A 25833-nucleotide genomic window follows, 5' to 3' on the forward strand; every position below is an offset into this window, starting at 1 on the left:
TCTGTCAGAGCAGGCAATCCATTACTTCCTTCCCCCTGAATTCAATGTGACATTTCACTCCATGATTGCATCGGCAATGTTTTTTTTTTTTTAAAGTGGGCTTGATTGCGGCGGTTGTTAAAATGCTCTGTGTTTTTATTTTTCACTGATTCACTGCTCCCATGAGCTGTTAAGTAACACTAATTACCAGGAGATCTTTCCCTCAGGGATTTGTTGATTCTGTCTCTGTCTCCCTCTGTATGTTTTTGAACATCTGCAGTCAAAATCCCCATGTGTATCTGCCGTAAATTGAGCTTCCCCGACGTTGGTGCTCAACCACAAAATCTAATTACACCTCCTGTGGTATTACTATTTGTGTTTCAACAAATCTGAGCATCACTTCAGCGTCTTCTATCAAACAGAATTTCTTTGGAGTTCAACACGGATTCATGCAGTTGTTGTTTCAGTGAAGTGGGTCTGCACCGCTTCGTCTCTTGCAGCTCAATGAAGTAACATTTTCTGACAAGGTGGAAAATGAAGGCAGTAACACTGACACCACTGGCTCAGCTTTGATTTCCGTTGCAGCTACGATATACTGAACATACTTCAATAAACAGGTCTGCTGTAGTGTAAACAATTCACCGAAGAAGCAGCCCGATGCAAGGGGGAAACAAAAAGGAAGGTCAGAGGTCGTGATAAGGCAAACCAATGTAAACAAAATATATATTTTATGTTTTCCTTTTAAAGTCTAGGTGTCTATAATACCAACATGCACATACAGTCTGCACATTAAAGAGACTTAGATCCTTTTCTAAGCTGATAATGGACAAACTCAACAATGCTTTTAAAAATGCATTTGAAAGTTCAGCAGATATGAAGTTTCATCTGTCACAATGAGAAGAATCAAGTTAGCATCTTCCACAATTAGCTCAAAACCTGTAACTCTGGAAACTGTGCAGGTGGTTTGACTACAGCTTCTCCCTTTGTAAAAAAAATCCTTCATTGACGTTATGTCAGTCTGACTGTGCAGCACAGGGTCAGCTGGCAAAATATCTTGTTCAGCAGAACAATGTCAAGTACCAAGCTGCTGTCATGGCTAATCAAATATAAGCAAGATCACATTCCCAGTGGGTTATGTTGGGCTGTGAATAAAATAACTGCAGCTATATGTATCATAAACCTCTGTGTGCTGGTTTCTCGTCTCACAGGCCTTCAGACTCATGGATTTCTCACCAAATTGGACTTTCTGGATTGCATTTCATGACTCGCTGTGGTTGTGTGTCAGTTTTTGGCTTGGCATCATTTCAGCTGAACTTTAAAATGCATTTTTACTCACAGAACTGTGGATTTTGTCCCCATGTCTTACACTGGAATCGGATTATGGAGGGATTTTTTAAGGGCCAGCGTGGACAGAAGGAAACTGTACATGTGAGTATTGTACTAAGACAGACTTGAAAAAAGCTGAACCTATGCTAAAAAATGTCTAGATCAACCAAAAGGCTGTTAGAAATAAAAGAGGCATTAAACCAACAGGACAGCAGTGGTAGGATTTTCTAAGCACTTTCCGCCTGTCCTGTCCATGATTTCAGCTGAGCACTTCTAAATCCTCATCAGCCACTGACAAATGCGAGCAGGATTCCCGAGTCGGGCTGGAGCCTGCTCTCAAATTGATCGAGCCATACAATTTTGCTGCGTGCTTGGAATAGGCAAAGGCTTTCCTCCTCATCATCTCCCCTTTCCACATGGAGATCATGAGCAGGGTGGAAAGCAGAACGCCCCCGAGGGTGAGCAAGCACAGTCCGGCTATGACACACCGGTCCAGATGGGCCCCCACTCGGGCTTTCTCCCTTTCCAGACGCTCCATCTCCCGGGCGGACACGCTGTCCGGGTCCACCCGCACGTCCCTGGGGACGGTGTAGGATATGGCGACCAGAGAGATGCCAGTCACCAGGCAAGTCACGGCGATGATGAAGCCGTAATCCACGGACTTCCCCGAGCCGTCAGAGGAGAGGTCTTCGTCGGACAGAAAGTAAAGTTCCGAGATGTCCTCCTCCTCTTCCTCCATCACCCCCTCCTCCTCCTCGTCCTCCTCCTCCTCCTCCTCGTACAGTTCACTTGAGGAGGTCTGACTCAGTCTGCAGGGTTGTGGACCTGTCCCTATCAGCTGGACATCATCACCATCTTCATCATCTCGGTGTTTGTAGGTGAAAGATGTTTCTGTTTCGTCCTCCGCCCGCGCAGATCTCCGGGTCTCTGGCCATGGTGCTGGACCGTCTCCTCCGCCGGGATGAAGTGACTTTCCGCCGCTGCAGCTGATCTCGGTGACACTTTGCTTATTTAAAAGCAGGGAGGCGTCTGTGGGACCGGCTTGGTCAAAGTAAAACAGTTCGAGGTCAGCCATTTGAACATGGGCTGGGTTTCCCGATTTGTCAAGCCCATGCGTCCGCTTCTATCAGGAAAACACACACAGCAGAAAACAATGCGATGTTTAAAGTCAGAGAAACGACTGAAAACGACACAGCAACTTCAAATCTCTGCAATTTGTCGCCACTTGATTCCTGCCCCTGAAGTGCGGTCTAACCTACCCGAACCTCTTCCCTTCAGGTGCAGCGCTCTGCTTTTAAAGTGAGAAAGAAATTCCCACAATGTAAAATGAACACAAGGACAAATCTCCAGTGCTCAGTAAGACTTTAGCTTTTACCTTGTCTGCTTTCTGGAAGCGCTTTCCAAATCCCCCTGCAGCCCAACCATGCGACACACTAACCAAGTCTCTGCACCCAATGCGTCTTCAGTAATCCCGCACCAAACAACAAAATGCGCTTTGCTGATACCTCTATCCCCGTGTGCGGCTGCTCGCATCCCCGGCTGCCGCTGCTCCCTGGTCAATTAGAGGGAAAAGGTTCGGCAGACCCCTCCCACGGACTGCCTTCCAGCGCTTATTACCGAGCCAGGTCCGGAGCTCCCCGGCACACGCACAGTGAGCAGAGGCAGGAGGCGGCAGACTGTGTAGAAAAGCTTTAAAATACACCACTACTTCCTCATAACACCCAGATGGTTTCATTAGGAGGTGATAATGGCTTTAAAGTCAGTGAGCAGCCAGGGATGAAAACAACTTTTGGATTTGGACAAATGCTAAACCTGCAGTTAGTCACTACTACACAATCATTTCCACACTAACACATTAATAAAGAGTCATGAGTTTCTCACTTTCTAATAAGCAAAAGTGACGAACTCTGCACGTACAGGATTTACACAGAAACCCCCAACATGCTGATGTTTATTTAGATTTTCAGCCTCTTAGGATTAGATTGCTAATATTCGGAGAAAAGCACTAAACATAAGTACAGTTTAGGGTAAATGTCTGACCTCACCAGAGCACAAAATGATCATCAAACTGATTTAAATTGATCCTGAGGGGAACAGCAATGTCTGAGCTATTTTTATTTATTTATTTTTTTTGCCAAGTCATCCAATAAACATGTGATTCAAAGCCACAGAAACATTTCAAGTTGTGGATGAACTGATTAGGTTTCATCCTCTGGGGACCACGAATGTCTGCACTAAGTTTCATATAAACCCACTGAGTAATTGTTGAGGTTCTAGTCAAAGTGCATCACTGACATGAACATAATAAAGGTTTTCAGAACAAACCTGCAGCTGGAAATGGTAAAGGGCAGTTAGCAGAGCAAAAGGATTGTGGTCCACATGCCCTGCAGCCCTTTTCCAGAAGGTCAGAGATCAGTGGTGCATGGCTGATGCAACTTGAGCCGAAGTGTTGAAAAGACAAAGCAAGTGTTTTTCTGGAGGAGGATAAACACCAGACACCAACCAAAAGTTGCTCTAACTGAGCTGTAAAGAAATTATTTATTAACTTATTATTTATTAATAAAGCAATTACTTCTAACTTATAAACCGTGACTTGTTAGAAAGTGGTACCCAAATTACTGTGTGGTGCTATTGTTTTTAACAACAAACCATAAAACCAGCCTGAGATTGTCTTCGGGGATGCAACAATAATGTGGTTTACGACTGATCAGTGAAGGAAAAGTGTCTGTTCAGACATAAAAGCTTTGTAAGGAAGTCAGAGGTCAGACTCGACTTGCACTGCAGGACTGTAGCCTGGATTTTAGAAAGTCCCTCCAGTTATTTGGATTATTCATATTTCCTTCATAAGATTCAATTGCAGTTTTAAAAACCCCTTCCCCTGTTAGCAATAACGATATAAATAATTATAATCTGTTCTTTCTGTCCTTATTCTTTCTTGTCCAGAGTTGAAGAAGAGACTGATGTGACTTTCTTGGCTGTGATCACCTGCAGCAGGTGCATGAGAGCAATGCTAGGCTAAGCTAGCTGATTGACAGAGCTAGGCTAGCTGTTTGTGCTAAACTAAGCTAAGCTAAGCTAACCACCTGCTGCCTGTAGCAATCCGATCCAAAATATTGCATGATGTGTTGAAATGTGCAGGAATGACTCCATCTCAATTTCTGAGGAAAACTGACAGACGTCATGATGTGTAGTTATGTGCTCAGCAGCACTTCAGCAAGACAGGAAATTAGGTCCTGTAGTCAAACCAACATCTCATTAATCACTGCAGCATCCTTCCCTCTGGATGCAAACTCTACTTAGCATCATTATCTGTATTATGCTGTATGCATTCAAACAACATTACCATGACAGAGGGATGAGTAAAAGCAGGAGGGACTCTCCTCATTTCAACCGAGCACTTTGCAAATAATTTTCCTGACTGGCCCATTTTCAAGAAAGCACCATGCAGCCAGAAGAAAAGTCTGCTGTCATAGCAATCTAAACCATGTCAAATCCCATACAGCCAAAACTGGGCTCTGCAAACTGGCAGCTTCTCTGCAGGAGCGAGCAGAAACATCAGCCTCACCATCACATCATAAATTTAGTTTAAAAGAAGTGCAAAACATGGAGGACTATCATTTTTTGATGCAGAGGAGAATTTCAATCTCTCAACTGAATTTTTAAGACCAGCATGAAAAAAAATCATATATCAAGATTTAAAAATGAGGCCCACATCATACAGGAAAGCTATGTGCCACTTCCTGAGCCCTTTATAGAAATCAATTCACCGCTCCCCCATTCAACTGTAGTTCAACTGTTTAGCTCAGTTGCAGCGTACTGGACATCTGGAGAAAAGAGCAAAGCCAACGAGCTTCAAGGTGCCATGAAAAACCAACGTTTAAAGCAACAGGTTTCACAGCATATAGTCTGCTGGTAGTTGGTGGCTTGTTATTTGATTTACTAATGATGATCAGATATTCATTAAGTCCATGCATGTAACCTAATCATCAGGTGTCTGCATACTTTTGGCTACGTAGCAGCTAATCACAACGTTGGAGATCTACATTGCAGCTGGTATAGTCACATTTGGGCATGAGGGAGCAGAGAAGTTTCTTTGTCATCATCTGTAATAAAATACATTTTCTTGAGCGCCCAGAATGTTCACCTTTATTCATATTCTCCACTTCAGCCTGGTGATAACACAGTGTGACTAACAGCTCCATGCCTTTTACTCCAGGCAGCTGAACAGACGTCGTCATACAATAACCAAGGTTGAATCCATCACTTCGCTTTGACTGATACAGTTAAAGTTTCTGTATTCACAGGTCACAGATGTACAGTACGCTGGAAATATAAACAGTTTTTGTGTGTATTGCAAACCTTCACAGTCTGTAGTAAGACATTTCAGTATTTAGAAAAGCATGGTGCCACAGTGAATGTTAACAATGTGAATATATTTCTGACTCTGACTGAAACCAATTAATTTATCAGCCAAGTAAGTGATTTGTTAATAACTATGTGTCAGGATGTGCTTGTCATAAGATATTATTGAGCTCAAACCTGTGATTGGATAAGTGTAACAGAAAAATAAAAGCCCCACATTCCTGAGAAATTCACATCAGCCTAAGATATAAAGTAAATAATCATTTATTTTTAATTGTTCAGCTCATGCATTTAGCCTTTTAAAGCACAATATAAACAAATTACCACACTGTAATGATGAAATAAACAGATTATTAGTTAACAATGGTAGCGCCCCCTGCAGGCACCAATACATGGAGGTTACTGTACAAATACATAATAAATGACAATACACTAAAATAAGATATGGACCTGCGCCCTCATAGGATAAGGTTTTATTGTTGACAAATGTTTTGCATTCATAAACATTTAAATTTCTTTCTATTTGCTTAAACTACATGATTGTGTTAGAAACCATTTCTGCTTAAGGTGCTGCCTTTCTCTTTGCTAGACTTTAATTACTGAAACACTGACCAGCCGCCTGTTCTACATAACTATGACTCTGACACATATTGTACTTTCATAACCCCCACACACACACCTACACACACACACACCTACACACACACACACACACACACAGCTTTAAATATGCCACATAACATCGTCCACATGCCAAAACTACAGCTAGAGGTAGACGTTGCTTCATTAGTCTGTGTTATGCTTTGTTATATAATAATGCTTTAAATAATTACACATTAAAAAGGTAATATGAAGCTTGCTGTGCATAAGAGAAATGTACTTATCTAATAAAGGAGGAAGCAAAGTGAGGGCAGAATGTGGTAACAGCATTCTCTCCACCTGCACAATCTGCCATCAGTACCCTTGAGCAAAGCACTGAAGTGTCTCTCAGTGGCTGTGTTGTGCTGTGGCATTGATGCCTTCTCCTGGGATGTGTGTGCAACCATCAACCTTTAGGCAACTTGAAAAAGGGGAATTTCATCTAACTACGGCTTTAAGCGCAGCGCTGCAGTGAAATTAAAAACTAACCACTGAGAGATGGATTGAAATGAGGCTGTGCAAATATTCTCCCCCGTCGTAGTCTGAAGGAAAACCACCAGACTGCTCCTCTGAGATATTTTTCTAGTAACACCGCTGCTCTGTTGTTTATGATTTAAAGTGATTTGTCATTTCCTCCAGAGATGCTCCCAACCAGCAGGCCCATTTTATTTACGCCATCCGGTGAAGTGCGGCATTTTACGCTGACAGATCTGCTGTGAAGCCAGAGTACAAGCAAAGCTAAGAATAGCTGATGGGAAGCCAGAAGCAGCACGGAGGCAAAGATGCTGGTCCAAGGTTAGACCAGGACAGAGCAAAGCAAAGGCATTCAGGAAGACGCAAGTGACTCAGGCGGCCTCGTGGCAGGGCAGGGACGACATCTGACCTGTGATGGTGGAAACACAGAAATGTGCGTTGGTTCTCTTGGCTCCTGTGGTCACTAACCAGAGGTTTGGTGCATCAGAGCTGAGAAAAGCTGAGCCGAGTTGTCTTCTTTCTCCCTCTACGCCCACTCTTAAACTTAAAGTTATGTTAGATGGAGTTCAGACAGGTAAAGCAGCAAAAGGGCACAAGAGGAGACGTTTGATGGCCTCTGTTTGTTCCCTCTCATCCCCACTTCACTGATAATCATGTAGGACAAACATCTACAGCCACAAACAAACACATGTGAGCTTACGCATCAATTATTGGACACATTTCTGATGAATTCTGGGTTTCGAGAGTGACATAACTGATCCTTCAGCTGTTCAGTTGCTTTTTCAGAAATCCGGCAGGGAGCATTGTCTCAGCTTGCACAGGAGAAACCAGGCCAAACTGTTTTGTCTTTTTTTTTTCCTCTTCGCACCAGATTGTCAGAACAGTTGCTGCATCATATTTCAGAGAAGTTTTTATTTGCTCACAGTTTTTGTAGAATTCAGACAAATCCTGTTTCAGAACCAGGACAGGGTAAAATAAGTTTGGCTGCCTGTTTAAAACAAGACGCAGTGACCACAAAAACACGAGGAAAACTTTTTGTTTTTAAAATGCTGTATGAATTCCTTATTTCTTTAACAGCAGCCAATACGGCTGAATAAAATAGAAATTAGGAGGATTTTAACTTCCACACACCTGAGACTACACTAAAGGAAGCAGAGGATCTACCAGCAATTAAGTTGAACCTGTTTTTTATTTTTCATCATTCCTCATTAGAGCCAACACTGTACATGTGCAATGGAAAATCAGAATCATTGAATAATTAAATCGATTTATGAAACAGTTTTAGGACTGTATCTGAGGATTAATGGACCGATGCTCCGTATAGGACGAGGTGGTCTGGGTCAGAGGGAGGTCAGGGTTCGCACAGTGAGCACGCTCTTTATCACAGACCTGTAGTGTGTGGGTGTGAGGTGGGTTAACAGCCATATAAGTGTCTTCGCTCTGACTGATTGTCCTTAAAATGACCTGACACTGTCTAAACAAAAATGGTCAAAGGCCGTTTTATATTTTCAGGTAGCCTGTGGTTATGACTTATTACTCACACAAGCCACGTCTGCATAATGCAAACTGTTCCTTTTACCAACCAATACTTATTTTTTGATTTACTGTACAGTACACGCCAGGTGTAAGCCTATGTGTTCAATTGCAGTACACATTGTGTAACAGTAGTATAACTCAAAGGAATTGCCACATTTTGAGGTTTACTGCTCTTTGGAAACAGATACAAAAGCACACACGCTGCAAAACATCATCAGGCTCACTTGATCCATATTCATGGACATTCAGGTGCCTGCAGAGGATGTGATCATCTGTCCTCCACTGTCGTCTTTTACGGCACTTCACTCGGAGCCAGGTGGTGCACGTGTTGAATGTAAGTGAAGCCCAGCAGAAACACAGTGAGCGTTATTGTCAGACATAATAGTCTGTGGGCTGAGACATCATCAAGGCCTCCAGCTCTGCAGTCACACATGTTCCCCCTGCTGGTTTCAGAGCGAAACCCAGCAGAGCTTAATCTGTTTCATTCCTGCAGATTTGTCTCCTGCTTCTTTCTGACTCCAACACTGACAGAAACAAAATCGTGCAGTTATCCTGTGCGATCATGCAACTCACTACTCGCAGCACTGTGAGATGATTCATCCATCAACTTTTGATTTCTGTGAAGGGCGACTGCGTCGGTTTTATACCCCGAGCCTCTGAAAACAGATCTACATCCTCGGGTTTTGGATGAGCTTTGTCAAGTCTGTGGATGTCACCGTGATGTCATCAGAGTTATCGCCATAGATACATACATGTAGACACGTCATTGGCCACAGCTGTTCCCTGAGACTCTCCACCTCCTAATGCAGGCTGGAGGTGTGTGCACATTTCAGATCATCAAAACGCAACGAAATGATCCAGGAATAGGTTTTTTTTATAGACAAATATCTATTGGACAGAGTAATACTTCTATTTCTATGATATAATATTTGGAATAAACTTATTATTCTTTGCTCATTTAGATTTTTAGCTATTGATTATTTAAATATATAGATGTTTCTTTTAAGTTATAAATGTCTCACAGGTTTTCACAAGTTCTTCTATTCACACATTTAGATTAACAAATTACTTCCCAGATCAAATCTAATGTCTGTAATAAATTACAATATACAACATATAAATGATCTTTTTATTATCCACAAGTCATTTTAATGTTTTTAGTGAAGACTGACCATTATTATTAGTAGTCTGTATGAAAGATTATCTGTTCTAACATCATTGATGTAAAAGTTAACAGCATCATGACGTCTTATTTATGGCACTGCTCAGCTTTGTCCTTAGGGTGGCAGTAAAACTCTTTTCTTTCTTCCACTGCTGCTGTGAAAGGGAAGAAAAGGTTTTTGAGAAATAGGAGGAAGATGTTTGAGTCATTTTGAGGTTTTTTCATTCGTAACCAAGCGATAAAGAAGCTGACAGATGAATAAAGTCTTCATTTTATGCAATTTTAAGCCTTAAAACAAAACATTTTAAAATCCACTTGGCTCCCACTGAAGTGAGGGCAGTAAACTCTTCGATTAAGAAAACACTTAAATCGACCTACTGCAGTAAAGAAACCTGCCAAGTGACTGCAGCAGATTTTAATCTAGTAACTTCACACGGGGCTAAAAATCAGACAAACGAAAACAGATTCAAGACATTAAATTAAAAACTGACTCATTCTGTAAATATCCTCCAATGCTGGGAGATGGTTCTTATGTAATTCCCTGTCATCCCAGTCCACCTGTTGCCTGCTATGGATGGTTGGCAACTCCAGAGCTCACAGCACAATAATGGCATGATGAAAATGAAGTGTTGGCGTCGATCGTCACCATTCTCAGCTCAGTTTGTGGGGAATGAGCACAGTTGGTGTGGAGGAGACTTTCCCACCTCCACAGTGTTGGGCTGAGAACAGGCAACTGCAGATTCCTCTGTGGTTGGACAGCACGGCACGTCAGCTCATACAGGTCAACGCAGAGCTGTCGTTTTGTGCTTTAAAATAGTGCTAGTCTTTTTTCTGCCATCGTTACTTTATAGAATATAATTCATGCATTCAATTCTCATTCAGTAAAATGAAATAAATGTATTAAAGTTACAGTATGAGAGGCAGTGCTGATGAATCACAGCAGGACTGAGGGGCTAAAACTCTAATTATTACTTTAATTAACTAAAAATGTCAGGACAGTGTGTTTGTTACTTTATGTGCATGTTATCTATTAAAACATGATCAGAACATGTATAAGGAAGAGATTTTAGTTTAATAAATAATAGTGTGAAGACATAACGGCCTGTGGTAAAAAACGGACAGAAGGTGTTACAGCATAGACGACTGAAAGTGTAAGAAAATAAAATGCTCTTCAGTATCGCTTCCTTCAGTCTTTCCCCTCATCATCATCTAAATCAGAGCTGGTGATGATGTAGAGCTGAGGACACTCAGGTCCTGTCCACAGCAGCTTTGTCATCTACAATTTACAGTAAAAATGATATTTTTTCAGGTGAGTTCTAACATTATAGGGAAAGAAATGAAGAATTTATAAAAGTGGAACTGAACACTTTATGATAAGGACTTTTATTTTGCAGGACAGTTGGGGGAGCACAGGACTCATGACCCCAAACTTTCCTTATAGTTAATCAAATACTACTCAGCACTTTGTTTATCTCAGTTGGACACAGTGAAGTGAATATATCACAAAATCATTTTTTATAAATGCAGTGCTGGGAAAGAGGGCACTGTGCTTCTGCCAAAAAACATCACATTTCCAGTTTGATTCCGGATGAGACGTGTACAGGTATCATCCTAAAAACACAGGAGTTCATTCATTATGTTTCCAAAATGACAACCTGTTGAGCTGAACTGGTCAGCGGAGGTTTCCTGCCACTAAATTCACATATCTCACTAATTCTGTTCTACTTTTAAAGACCACGGATTACAGAATAAGAGGCAGCTGCAAGCAAAATGATCTTTATAGGCAGCACTGAAACCAAATCTGCACAATAATCAGAGTAACAGGAAGACAAAAGCACGTTGTTATATTCTGGTGTTCGGCCAGCTGGTCGTGTAGCCTGGGGGAGGTCTTGTCTCGAAAATGTAATGATGGGCTTATCCTATCGCATGCGTAAAGAGAGGCTGTGCCAAAATCGAGGCTCAAAACCAAACCGCCATCTGCCCGACAGACAGTTTGTTCTGACTACAACTCGGTCACACGTCGCTTTTTTACGCACAGCAGGAGCGCGGGATTGCGCCACGGTCCAAGCTGCTCTTTAGCACTTTGTGGTGTTTTAATGTGCCTTGCGCACCCGGGGTGCAACTTTGAGGTTGTTGCTCCATCTCTCGCGTTTGTCGCGCGTAAAGCAGGTCGGTGCAGCAGCCGATGCGTTTTCAAGTCCAGGTTTTTCTCGGATAAAACACCAAAATGGAAAACTTCACAGCATCTCCAGAGTCAAACCGCACTCTAGGGATCTGGACAGACTACAGCATTCAGTACAAAGTGATAAGCAGCTTGCTGCTTTTTGTGATTTGTGCTTTCGGCATCGTTGGCAACGTTATGGTCATTCTGGTGGTGCTCACCACCAAACACATGAGGACTCCCACCAACTGCTACCTGGTCAGTCTGGCCGTGGCTGATCTGATGGTGCTGATCGCGGCTGGTCTGCCGACAGTCACGGACAGTATCTTTGGATCGTGGGTGTTTGGCCACTACGGCTGCCTGTGCATCACCTACTTTCAGTACCTCGGGATCAACGCCTCCTCTTGCTCCATAACAGCGTTCACCATAGAGCGATACATCGCCATCTGCCACCCGATCAAGGCTCAGTTTCTGTGCACTTTATCCAGAGCAAAAAAGATCATTTTATTCGTTTGGGCGTTCACTTCTCTTTATTGTGTGATGTGGTTCTATCTGTCAGACATCCAGGAGCTGGTCTACGACAACATCACCATCATCACCTGCGGCTACAGAGTCCCCAGGAAGTTTTATTTGCCAATTTACTTTTTCGATTTCGGCGTCTTTTTCGTGGTGCCGCTGCTGCTCTCTGCGGTTCTGTACGGACTCATCGCGAGGATCCTCTTCCTCAACCCGCTGCCCTCCGACCCCAAAGACAAGAAGAAGAATGGACACAACAACAACACCATCACTAAGAGCACCAGCTGCAAAAACTCCCGTCACTCCAGCTCCACCGCGACGTCCCGCAGACAGGTGGGTGGTGCGCGAGCCCGGAGAGGATGAGAGACAAGGTGGTGGTTTCTCTAGAAAGTGTCATTCAGCTACACGAACCTCATCCTAAGTTATTTAGTTTCACTCTGCTGCTTTCAATTTTGATGAAATTGCGCAGATTAAAACATAAATGTAGACAGAATACGATCAGAAATCAGTCAGAACATTATTTTTTCTATTTTGGGTGAACTGACAGTTTAACAAGTGGCCAAACCTCCATCACTCAACTAAAAACAACACACAGCGTCTGTGAATATGCCTGGACTAAAAATCATAAAGAGCAAGAGCTGACTGTGTGGAAGAATATTGAGTTAATTATTAATTATATGAGGCTCCATGTCTGCATTCTTTTGGCCACTACAGTCCAGTGGAGGAGCCAGAGGTGGCTTTTCAAAAGCCCTGAATCTTGTTAAGCTTTGAAAATGCTTCTGACTGAATATTCCCATTGGTTTCTTTAAAACAAAGACCAAAGTTCTGGGGAAACATCATCTAGACTGGTCTACAGGTCACTGCCCTCATCCCTTCAAAAGGTACATCGAACACCCTTTGTGTTCCAAAAAAACCACTAACCCAAGTGTCAGAAGTCAGATAGTATTAGAGAAGGTTTTTCAAGAAGGCGACCAATATGGATATTACAGTTTTCCAAGAAGACAATACCATCCAGTGTTGTTTCAGGTTGGCAATTTGATTTTTTGTATTTTGAGTTGGGATATGATGAATCTGATTCATCACAACTTCCAAAATGCAAAAATCTGATATCTTCCTATAATCCCCTCTCCAGCCAGTCAAGGTCTTTCACTGCTGTGCTATGTAGATATGTATGTGAAGATTCTCAGTCGTCCAGGGGCAGTTATCTAAAGGTTGAGTCATGGCAACTGGACTTTCAGTTGTTTAAGTCGAAATGTTTCATCCAGGAGGTTTCATCAGTCTAAGAAAAATGCTGGACTGGAACCTCCAATATATCTGCCAGGTTGGTTTAAGGGTTAGTCTCACGTTTTCAATTTCAGTTCATCCATTAGTAACCATCACCGGGGGTCAGTAGTTTTCAGTCAGTAGCATGCTCCTGGACCCCCCTAGCATTACTGGGTAAGCCCTGATGTTCATAATGTCTAGCTCCGCCCCTGCTATAGGCTCCACCAAAAGCTGTAATGCTGCCTCACATCTCAGATTTCTCTTTGCTGCCCTCTACAGGTGACCAAGATGCTGGCAGTGGTGGTGATCCTGTTTGCAGCTCTCTGGATGCCGTACCGCACTTTGGTGGTGGTCAACTCTTTCCTGGAACAGGCCTATCTGGACAGCTGGTTCCTGCTTTTTTGCCGGATCTGCATCTACCTCAACAGCGCCATCAACCCGGTCATCTACAATGCCATGTCTCAGAAGTTCCGCGCCGCTTTCCGCAAGATCTGCCGCTGTGGGCGCAAGGGTTCGGACAAACCCGCCACCTACAGCGTGGCCCTCACCTACAGCGCCGTGAAGGACACGTCGATGGTGGAGAACACCGATCACTTCACGACAGAGCTGGAGGAGCTCACGGTCACAGACGAGCTGCTGTCTGATCAGAAAATGATGTTTCCAGATGGATGTGTGTATGGAAAGGTGAAATTCAATGATGCCTGAGGTTGGTTTTGAGGCCAGAGAGACGATCCTGAGGTGATCCGAGGACTAGAGACTTAATGCAGTCTGTGAAGTGGGAATATTGTTTCCTGAGTGCCTGCTGACCTTTCATAAGGCAGGCTGCTGCAGCCAGAATGTAAACACAGATCACAGCCACTGATGCATAATGACAGTCTTTGAGGCGTAAGTCAAACACGCTCTTCATCGAGAATGACACAGGACATCATAAACCATCAGCAGATAAACACTCTCTTATCGCACTGCTGTTGTCTTATCTCGGGCCTACCCACATAATATACTGTGTGAGTCAACAAAGCATGAGTATCAACAAAAACACCATCCACACTTCAAACAGGTGCTGGTGTGTCACAATCCTGATAAGCACAGACTCTCTTCTGAGCTCTGCAGCCGCACAAGGCCTCGGCACATGGCAGCACGTTGGCAGCTCCAAATAGCAGCGAGGAGTAAACGTCATAATGACACAATACAGAAACCAGGAAGTCTGGTGAAGCCCTCGCCAAGAAGTCTATGTCACTGGTGTCACGTCACAGTGGCGACACATCGGTCACAGACACTATACCAAAGACACGACAGACCCCAAAAGATCTTGTGCCCAAAAGTTCAGTTTGAAAATGTGGAAATCAGGCTTTAAGTTTTGATTCACCACATACTGCACATGTCCATGCCACACACTTACACTTCTCTCAGCTTCAAGCGAGTCTGCCTGATTTATTGTGAGAAAAAAGGTGAAATTTTCACATCAGCAAACCCTGTACCTGTGCAGCTATATGCCCTCCCCCAATGTTGGCAGGGCAGGCGGTCCATTAAAGTCTGAGTCACACCTGAACCTTCGCTGATAAAACGGGTGTTTTTGATTGTGAAGGACTATATACAGCCGCGAGCACATTGTGAAAACCAAGACACACTGTGCTGAGTGTCCTGTGAGTGCTCTGGAGGCGGAGGTTAAGCCTGTATCATGCCTCTTGATGGTGTGTCCAGCTTTTCCACACTGAAACACAAGCGTTCACTGTCAGACTGGAGGAACAACAGTGTGACACATATAGCACTTGCATTTAAAAATGCCATAAGCATTAAGTTTAGTATTTGCTGCTGTAGCTGCCACAGTCACATCCTAATTTGAATAAGGCATAATTCATAAAGTGTTTATATGTTGTTTGGTTGTGTTCTCCATCGTAACTTGATTTATATTGTTTCTCCTCTCTAAGTAAATATTCTTTAAGTTCTTCATGAACTCAAACCCTATTTTAGATGATACTTATTGTTTTTCAGTCAGAAGAAGTGATGCATTTAATGAATTCTCCATTATTATTATTCATTTGAGCTCATTTTAATCTCCTATACTGTGCCAGCCTGGAAAAACAACCAGTGTTTTGTAGGTGACGCTGAGAATGGGGATAAACAACACAAATGGTGATGAAGAGGTGGATGAACTGCCACAGCTATAATTTGTAAATCCAATTAACTTAAATTTAAATATGAAAAAAAACCATGTAAACAGGACATTTAGCTAACCGCTTCAGTCAGTGTTGACCTGTGAGAGCAAAACAGTCCAACACACACGAGCACAAAGCCCCTCCATTAAAGAGTTCGACACATTTCCTCCTGGAAAAAAGCTGCAGAGCATCTCAGCAAACATCAGCTTATTAAGATCTTAATAAAATGACCTATTTCATTTTTATGTCACCTATACCTGATGGTTTCATAGTGACGTCATGACTGACGACTTCTTCTGTGGTCAGTTGTCAATGCTGCTGTTTCATAAATGTTACTATAAAACTGCAGGAACTAAAACTGTTAGTACACATTTAAATACAGTTTATGAAGCCTTTATAAAATATGCCTTAGTAAAGAGATGCTAAATAATCCTAATGCTGCTGATTGTAGTTCACGTTAGAGCAGCAGCAGAGGCTGTGAGCCTGAGAGAGACTGTATATAGCGTCACAAAGCTTTAGTGCCACCTATAGTCGATACATGTTGATGAAGTTAAACATCACTGTTGGTGATTTCAAGTTGAGGCAAAGTGAATTTAGTCTTTTGGTCTGTGTTTAGTGTCATGTGAATTGTGGATTTTAAAAAATCGTTGCTTTTGCTCGTCTTGTTCTTCGTTGTGAAAGCCGCTCGGGGAGCTGCTGAATGTCTGGACGTTTTCAGATGTGTGGTCTCCTCTGAAAGACCAGAGGCTGTTTACGAATTTCTGAGGGGAACACTAAGCAGCAAAAACATAAAAAACAGCTGTAGCGTTTGTTTAATGATTGTACCAATATTGTTCATGCCTTCAGTATCTGTAGACTCATGTGTATTCAAAGTGTTATTGTTATTTATGGGAACTCTCCTGTTTGTCAAAGAAGAAATAATCTGTGTGTTCTTATGGCACCTATACTTTCACTATCGTTTCATTGTTACTAAAACATAAATATTATTTTGTGACATACTAGTTGGAAGCTGCTGTTTCTGTCTTGCTTTTTAGATTGTGATCCTGTGAGTCTGTTGATGGTTATCTAGGAACTGTTCATTTTATCTTTATGTTCCAAATAAAGTGCTTTTGTGGAATTAGAGTATTTGACTTTGTTATCTTGTGTATTTTTTCAATGTGTTTTGACCAGGGAAAGACACAACAACTTTACTTTTCTGTTAGAAACATTCTTCTAAAAATTGTTGGCTGCTCAGGTTTTCATCTTAAATTCCATTAATTCACTACAGAGCCACTGAACAGGATTAGGCCTTATTCAAAGGACAGGAAGGAATTAGCCTAAAAAGGACAAGTTCCTGAAATCAGCCTTCAGTCAGTCACACATGAATCCTTTCAGCTCATAAAGGCCACGCTGCTTCTAAAGCCAAACTGAAAGGCCGAAGCAGCTGAAAGCAGCTTATTTATCTACCTACATCTCTACTGTAAAATCAGTGAACATCTTCTTTTCCTTTGGGCTGCTCCCTTCAGGGGTCTCCACAGTGAATCATCTGCCTCCATTTAACCCTATCCTCTGTATCCTCCTCACACACACCAACTATCCTCATGTCCTCCTTCACTACATCCAAGATCAGTGGTTATAAACTGGATTAGTTTTCTATTTATTTAATGACTTTAACAGCTGGAAATTAGTTGATGTTTAGTATCTACTGTATCAAACCACAGCTCTGTAGATGAGACATAATGAAGCGCATTTACATTCAAGTGCACACTATTCCTCCATGGAACAGATGTCAGGAGAATATACCGCATGAGAACATAAATAATCCATTTTTAACCAATAAATGTAGCTTCTCCTACACTCTAATAAAAACAGGCCGGGAATAGTTTCAGTCAACCGTCTGTTCACATCCATTTCAAAAGGCTCCATACAATTTCTCTGGAGTGTTAATATTGTTTTGATGTGAGCCTCCTCTCCTGTATGCAGAGACTCTGAGGTGGGAATGACTATAAAACACCTCAGACAGGAGACAGACAGATTCATTCATTCAGATTCATTCCCGTCTAAAACCAGGACCCTACAGTGGATGGTTCTGCTCGCCTGCCCTGTGCGTCTTCATTCACCTGTAGTGGCCAGAGGATCTTCTACTGTGATTCATCAACCAGTTCAAAGTCAAAATATTTCTCTCCCAATGTGACAAAAATCCCTCCAGTTGCTTAGAGATTTCTCTGGACAAAAACTTACAAGCAGTGTAACAAAATCAACAGCTTCCTACAAATACTGTGTTTACGTTTGTTTTTCTTTACTGTGGTCACTGGAAATGTTGACTAATTAACAAAATGCTCTTAAAGTTGATATGACGTGCTGTATTTCTCTGGTAGAAAGCCATTCGGGCGGTAGGTGGAACATGTTCTGTAATTTGGGGCGAACTGACCCGATAAGGACGGATCGCTGCAGAACACACACACGTTCTTGTGCCTGCAAACGCCTGCTTTGAAAACTGAGATCAATTTTTTCTCTCACCTGCAGGAATAATGTTTTCTATTTTTCCTTTAACTCGGCTCTAATTAAAAGTTCTTACAGCTCAGCTATTGTACGTCTGTGCTATCGATCAGTGCCTGTGTTTTCTAACCGCCTGTAATGATTTGAAGTTCTGTGGGACTGTGGCATTGATCAACATCCTGCGTGAGGTGAAAGAAAAGCTTAATGACAATGTGTCTGATGCACAAAGTTGGAAAAAAGAAAAGTCTAGTCTATTAGGGAACCTGTGTTTACTTTCTTCTGCTGCATATTTTATCTTTTAAAGTTTACAGCGTTAGTCATTCAAAAACACATCAAATGACACATGCAGCCCAATAAATATATAATGAGGCTTCTAATCGGTTTCGGTCGTGCTGATCTACGTTAACGACCAGCAAAATCTACATTTTTTCATCTAGGCAACAAAGTACATGCCAAAGATTTTATCTTCCACCTCCTCCTCCTCACTACATCTCCTCTCCAAGCAGAAAGTGAAATGGACTGTGTATTTGGTTTTCTGCTATCAAAAATAAATCTATGATATTAATAAAACTGGTTCAGTCCATCATTATTTTTATAATTTTCACCCAGCATTAAAGGAATAGTTTTCTTCACTTTTTTTTTTTTTGCCAGATGGGAAGATCAACACCACTCACACATTAGTCAGTTGAGTATAAAGCTACAGTACAGCCTGCAGCTGGTTAGCTTAGCTTGGGATAAAGAGAAGCAGAGGGACACATCTGTCTCTGTCCACTTTAATCTGTACATCTGCTGGACACACGGTGATGACAAGACTCGGGAAAGTCACCTTGGCCAAATAAACACATTTTCCAAAAATGTCAAACTGGTCCTTTAAATATGAGACAATCACTGTTGTTACAATAATCCATAAAGTGAAAAGAGCTGAATGTTTTTTATACCATCACTACCATGTTGTAGTTTCAGGAAATCAAGACTGTGTAATTTTGGGGGGTTTGTTTATGTTAACTAAATTCAATTTAACCTTAATAAGTGGAACTGTTTTGGTTAGGCGCACTAATTTAATGAAGCAACATTAAAAAAAATGTTATTCTACCACCAACTCTGTTTGATTGGCAGGAGATTCCTGAGAATTGCAGCAATAGCACTTACCCATTACCAATAAGTAATAATAAAAACCAAAAAACAAACAAAGAAGAAAACAAACAAACAAAAAAAAAACCTAAGATGCTTCTCTTGCATGACAGGATATAATTAGCAAAATGTCTGCAGTTTGCAGGCCTTGAAGTAGATGAATCATATTCCTGCCACTACAGAAGTTTAATAACAGTATAATATTAAAATAGTCAAAATTTAGCTCAATCAAGTGTCAAAAGAGACAAGGTGCAAAGCAGGAACTGATGACGCGAGAGAAGTTGGGAGAAACTGAGTAGAAGAGAACGTCATACACCCAGAAAACAAAATGAGCAGAGGGGAACATTACTGAGGTAAATGCAGAGAGGTGGAGATAAACTTTCTGGCTCATTAACTTTGAGATAGATGTGATACAGCACAATAAAAAGAGGTTGTTTTTGCCATAATGAGACTGTGATGTTCATTATGACACCTTGGACACAGACAGCAACAAAGACAAGGGGTGGAGTAATTACAGCTCTCCTGCAACAAGGCAGCAGCCTCAGCTTTTATGAATAATTACACGTGGAAGCAAACGCAGCAAGTCGAGTGGCTGCTCAAAGAAAAATCACCTTTTCTCCAGAGACTGTGCTGAAAAATGACAGTTTTTTATATCATGCAGTTACAGTAATGAAACCAACTGCTCTGAAGCCCTCGCCAAGAATTTACCTGGTCATATATTTCAAAGATAAACCTGAAAATGTTCTGTAATTTTATTATTGTCAACAAACCCTGTAAAAAGACCAAACCTAGCAAGTAGTTTCTGTCTGAAGCTGGCTCTTATTACTGTGCTGATGCATATAACACATAAATGATCCCTTACACCTACTCTAATGAACAATGGATTGAATGACCACTAACAAACTATAAGTTTAAAAGGCTGAAAATAAAGTTATTTGAACACTTTTCTAAATTCAAACCCCTTTTCTTGGTGTCGAAACATCCGCTGCCTGTGGGGAGACGACTGTGCAGGTATGACATCCATAACATCAAATTAATTCCCCTCTATCTGCTGATCCCATCGGGGAGGAGCTCTATTCATTACTGAAGAATGTGCAATCAAATGAGTAACACTTTTCCTATGCGAGTCTCCTGGAGAAATATGAGGGTTTGTTTGGTTTAATTGTTCAATCATTTAGAAGGTGCCAATTACACCTGCAGAGCAGAGCAGTCTCAATCATGAGCAGCGGAGCTTTAATCACAAATCAATTGTTTTTTCAGGGCCACTGCTGCCCTTCCTGAGGATGTACTAAAACTTAAACTCAAGTACGATTCACGAGAAATCAAAGACAAATTATCATCATCAGAAGAAAAGAGTCATCTGAGCATGAAACTGAGCATGAAATAATTGATTCATGATTAACAATCTATATTAATTATAACTTAATGCACTTAATGTATTAATGTGCACTTCTATCCCAGGTTTGATCATATTCAGGAGGTTTATTTGGTACATAGAAAAATGTGACTATTCAGCTCTGGGTATAAACAGTTTCTTCTCCACACACAGTGGCAGCTGACCATGAACCCACTTTAGTTCGTCTGGATTCTGCTGCTTTCAAAACCCTGAACTGGCTTCTCCATCTAATAACAGGCAAAACATAATCAAAGCAATGTAACTATTCACAGTGTGTTTTCTCTGCTCTTGCTGCTGTACAGCCTCAATGCAGAGATTTGCAAATCTCATAAACCCAAATTTTATTGACAGTAGAACATAGAAAACATATCAAATGTTTAAACTGAGAAAAAACAAGGTCATTTTGAATTTATACTGTTTATATGTTGTTTTACTGACACACCTGTTTGAAGACCCACAATGACCTGGATGACGTGTTTACATCCCAGTCTGTCTGACTACTCTGCCACAGTCACACACCCACTGGAGCTCTCCAGAGTCAGCAGGGTGTATCCTCTTAAGACCACGATCATCTGTACAAAACAGACTTCACAGCCATGCTGCTAGCACTCACCAATCCCAGCAATAATACACACTGGGGATTACACTTATATTGATATTTGACAATAAGATCTTTATATTGAGGGTAATAAAAACCTGCGGTATATAGGGCTGCACATATTTCTATTACTAGTTGTGGAGGATTTGTTATTTATTTGATATGTAGCAATAAAGTGTCTGGAGATTTTATAGCTGAACTTTCTCAGACTGTGGAATTATACTTTATCCACATACTGTGTGTACTTTAGAATACAGATATTAATATACTACATATACTATAATATATTGTTATACTATACTACTTGACACACTCCTTGAAAATGACAGTTTGTATATTATTTTGGACATTTTGTTCTGTAATGTGCAGAGTCTGAAAACAAAGAATCAGCATCATTAAAGAAAAATGTAATTCACTTCATCACAGCTGCTTTTTAATGAAACTGAAATCTCATATGACAACTAGCTGCCTACATCAGCATAACGTCACCTTTATTGTCTTCGCTGGTTGGTAAAAATACCTATGTACCTCATACTGAATATCTGTGTACTGTTACTGCACAGAGTGAAAACACAAACACTAGAGGTAAAATCCACTCCAGCTGTATACTGTTGTTGTTGTTGTTGTTGTTGTCAACTCAGGAAACTTGATTTTAATTTAGAGCCAGATCCAGTTTCCTGACCCTGGAGCCAAAGAAACCCATTCACAGGAACTGATTACATTTTTTTTAAAAAGTGTGGCTGTCAATATTGAAGATGCTCTTTTTAATAAAGCTGCCTGAAAGTGGTGACTTTTAAAAACAACTGTTGTTTACTTAAAACCAGCAATATAAAGGTTTGGGAAATGCAGAGGGCGAGGAGTAAGTATCTTTCATTATCCAATTCTCTGTGGTCATTTGGCTTGACATGTTTTTTCTCTTTGTGCCTGAGTAAACACACAGCCCATCCCTGGAGACATTAGCAGGCTCTGTCAGACTGCCTTCAAATAATCTAGAGATGCTGGTTCAGCTAATAAAAACAAGTGGTGCAGACTAATTTAATTGCACAGCCATGATTAAATAAAAACTGAGAGTAAAACTGGATTTTCCTGTGCAAAACAATGAGAGGAAAGAGAGAAAAAGGGAGATTACTCACAACCTGTAGTGTGGCTTATCCCAGGAACCAGCAGGACTCAGGGGAGCTGTGGACACAAACTGCACTCTCTGCAAAACTCCTGATGAAGACTATTGAACTGTAAAGTCAAACAGCTTTTGACTGGGTCTCATATCTTAGATGTAGTTCACACAACAGTTTCAAGATTGATCAATAAATTGTTCTATAATCTCTGAATACGTGCAGATTTTAGCAGAAAGCAAATATTGACTGACTGGCTTCTGTTTATTACTTTCCATTGAAGACGAGACAGACAGAGACAAACCAATGTCCCCTCCTCGTATCTCACTCCTCTTTTTTACAAAACAGCTATTTTCTAGTTGGGTTACTTCAGGGACTCGGAAAAACAAAAAAAAAATGTCACTGCTGAACAAACAACACAGACTTTTGGTTTCAGCATAAATATGTGGAAAAAATAGCCCAGGTTTCAAAGTGTCTGGTGTAATAGCTCAGAGGGAAAAGGCATCGGGTGCAGTGATTATTAATATTCTATATATATATATATATATATACATATAAAATTAAAACTATATAGAGTTATTTAAAAAAAAAGAAAAGACAAAATAAGAGTGATGGCAGGCAGGATTGAATTTTTAGGCCTCTTGAGTCCATCTGATCTGTCCAAGATTGAGGCTAATGTGACACAGTCAGTGTGATGTCTGTAACATATTTATGTAAATTCATGGAAATGCTTGTTCTCTTCCTTCAGACTTCCACAGTAATGATTGTAAAATGAGCCAGGGAGAGGGATTTCCTCCTCCTCCGCCTCCTCCCCACTGACCATCTGACAAAATACTACAACCACCTGTCAGTGCCTCACAGCAGGCCGTCAGCAAGTTAGTCACTCATTCAGAGGAACACATACAGTTTTATTTAGGAAGTGGAATTCAGGGAATTACCAGCGTCTGTAACAATGCAGGGAACTTTAATACAGCACGTTGTTATGAAACATCCAGTATCATCAAATGACTCATTCTTTAATCATTAACATTGATTCCCATGATTCATAAAGAAAATCAACTCTAGTTAATACTTTTCTCTCTCAGAATGTGGTTCCTTATTGTTGAGAATGAATGTTTGGGGAAAGTGAAACCCGAGAGAACTGAAGCACAGAATTGATCAGACAGGTGACGCACAAATTTGCTTGAGGGAGTTTTTTCCTGACCGTAGCAGATTAGACATCTTCATTTCAGATTGGTTCCGCTCGCACGGGCTAATGAGATGAATATCGAGAACTAACAGAGTCCCCAATCTAATTATTATTGACCTTTAGAACAAAGAGGTTAGTGGCAGTCAGGATGTACAGCCTCTCATTGGTTGCTCTGAAGCCCAGGATGGATTTGTCAGAGTCCAGGCTGGCCACCTGTTGCTTAGCAACCTGTCCTACCTGGCGGCCCTGCTTCCTGTTGAAGAGGACGGTCTCCACCGGCGCTGGCTGCCGGTAGATGAATGCACGGCGGAGACACTCGCACAGTGAAGCGTAGGAGAAATTTGGAGCACATGTCGCAAACTTTTTATCCCGTTTGGATGCCTGGACGTAGCCTGTGAAAACAGAACGGTACAGAGGAGCTGGTTTTACTTTTCATTGTTTCAGTGACAGCAGGGTTTTCTTTTGCATATCATGATATTCTCAGTGCTGCTGTGCTGCTCCGCCACCACCCAGATTCCTCCTGCTGGTCTGGGAATGGAGGTTGGCTTGTTGCAGGATCAAACAGTAATGGCTGGTTTACTCACAGCCCTAGAAAACACGTTGAAACCTGCAACAGGGACTTAGGTCTTTCTTCTTTCTTTTTTTTTTTCTGCTCTTCAGGCTCATTCAGCAGCACCAATCTGAGAAATTTAAAAAACTTGCCATCATGTCTGTGGTCACTTCATATGAGATGACAAAGGGGAGGGCAGAGCACCTCTCTCCTTGGTGCTGAAAAGACATCAGCCTCAGAAGGTGATGCATTTTGTTTCCTACTAGAGTCTCAACCAGCACAGTCAATACCAAACCAAATTTTGAGTTATACAATTTCTAGACTCACAAGCATCTTTCACTTTGTAATTCACTGTCTGGGCTTTGTTTACATGAACATAAGGTTTGATTCAACACTGCACAATAGATATTTTCTATTTGGAAACACAAACTAGAATACTACATGTTGGTTTAACAGCCTCCCACTCAAGTGAAGGGTTGAATCTTTTATAATACTGATAGAGTCTTTTCTATTGCACCCAAACAAGCTTGATGTTGATGTTCAAACATGCACTCAGGGATATATTTTTGAAGATATTGCTGCAGATCCATCAGTGCTCTCGAACTGAATGATGGATTTCAAACAGACGTGGACAGATTGGTAACCTCCTCAGCTGTTAAAAACAAATGAAGACATCATATCTGTCAAAGTGGAAAATTGAAAATCAGCTTGTTCCAGATGCCAGAGTTAAGGGGAAATGGTTGAGTAGATATATTAAATTAAAAAAAAAAAACACAAGAGCAGAAGGAGATGGGTAACCTGGCTGACGGCCTGAGCATCTGATTTGAGCACTGGATTGAGATTAACGTAACGGCCTGAAAACATCAGTCAGCAATGGGGACACAACATAATCCATTTATCACCCAGTTTAATTCTGAAGACCATTTTGAGTCATTTATATGCCAAGGAGAGATCTGCTAATGACCGTGTTTTATTTATTTCCCTCTGTGTCCATACAGCAGTATCTGTAAACTCCCTCTTGTCTTTAACTGCAGTTTAATTGGAAACATTTAAACTGTTCTGTCATCCATCCTCCACAGTGCTGGAGCCCCTGCATCAGCAAGACAGCAGACGTAAACACTATTAATCTCTGTAAGGATCAATATTTCATTTTAATTTGTCATTTCATCAAAAATGGAAATGAAGAGAAACCTCCACTTACATTCTCCAAACCACTCGGACACACTAATGTAACAGGTTGTGGAAATTAAAAGTACCTTGTTGACTTGTTGACCTCTAACCTCTACACACGTAGAAGAAAGTGAGAGGAATCAACACTGAGGCTCTGCTTTGATAAATTACTTTCTACCAATAGAGAAAAGTTGGCGTTTTCGCTGGACGTAACTGAGGTGCACTTTCAACCAATTTTAGCTTTCAAGGTAACAAGAAGCCTGGTGTCTGTAATTGGGGTAGGAATTAGAGAAAGAGTTAGATTTGTCCAGGAAAAGACCAATTACTCTGCCATGCCTCCAGATTTCTAATGAACTCTTTCTTTTTTTTTTTTTTTTTTTTGGATGCATCCATGTAAGACAAAGACTCCAGACTGTGGAGAGTCTGATGAAAGTTAACTTCCCCAAAGAAATGCATCTTTGCACTTGAAATAATTTGTGACTAAAACTGAAAATACAAACGTGTAAATACACAAAGATACATAAGAATCCTTCAGAAGTACAGTATAAATAATTTAATTAACATCTGACTGTTAAATTCACCCACTTTATTTTAATGTACCTTCTTATTTTGGATCCTCAGGATTTATTACAATC

General features: G+C 41.2%; 3 protein-coding genes across 4 annotated transcripts in view; 1 reads left to right on the forward strand and 2 right to left on the reverse strand.

Annotated features, from left to right (window-relative positions):
* Positions 1-1564: 1564 nt before the first annotated feature.
* LOC113126813 (transmembrane protein 74) lies at positions 1565-22571 on the reverse strand. Of its 2 annotated transcripts, none has more exons than XM_026300969.1 (2): positions 22311-22571; positions 1565-2428 (listed from the first exon to the last, which is right to left on the reverse strand). In XM_026300969.1, the coding sequence occupies exon 2, from the start codon at positions 2378-2380 to the stop codon at positions 1565-1567; it is 816 nt and encodes a 271-aa protein (XP_026156754.1). In that variant the 5' UTR covers positions 2381-2428; positions 22311-22571. The 2 variants fall into 2 exon arrangements, with proteins under 2 accessions (XP_026156754.1, XP_026156755.1); XM_026300970.1 differs by lacking the exon at positions 22311-22571 and adding an exon at positions 2811-2966.
* On the forward strand, positions 11706-14160 carry trhrb (thyrotropin-releasing hormone receptor b). The gene is made up of 2 exons (XM_026300968.2): positions 11706-12488; positions 13698-14160. Exons 1-2 carry the CDS (start codon positions 11706-11708, stop codon positions 14121-14123), a joined length of 1209 nt encoding a protein of 402 aa, XP_026156753.1. The 3' UTR covers positions 14124-14160.
* Positions 22572-23176: 605 nt separating the features above from the next.
* nudcd1 (NudC domain containing 1) overlaps positions 23177-25833 on the reverse strand; it is a 28451-nt gene continuing 25794 nt past the window's right edge. The window contains exon 10 of the mRNA XM_026299474.1: positions 23177-23870. Coding sequence (XP_026155259.1) covers positions 23581-23870 — 290 coding nt within the window. The 3' untranslated portion in view covers positions 23177-23580. The remainder of the gene's footprint in view (positions 23871-25833) is intronic.

Source organism: Mastacembelus armatus, chromosome 11 (genome assembly GCF_900324485.2).
Source record: "Mastacembelus armatus chromosome 11, fMasArm1.2, whole genome shotgun sequence".
NCBI classification, from domain to species: Eukaryota; Metazoa; Chordata; class Actinopteri; order Synbranchiformes; family Mastacembelidae; genus Mastacembelus; species Mastacembelus armatus.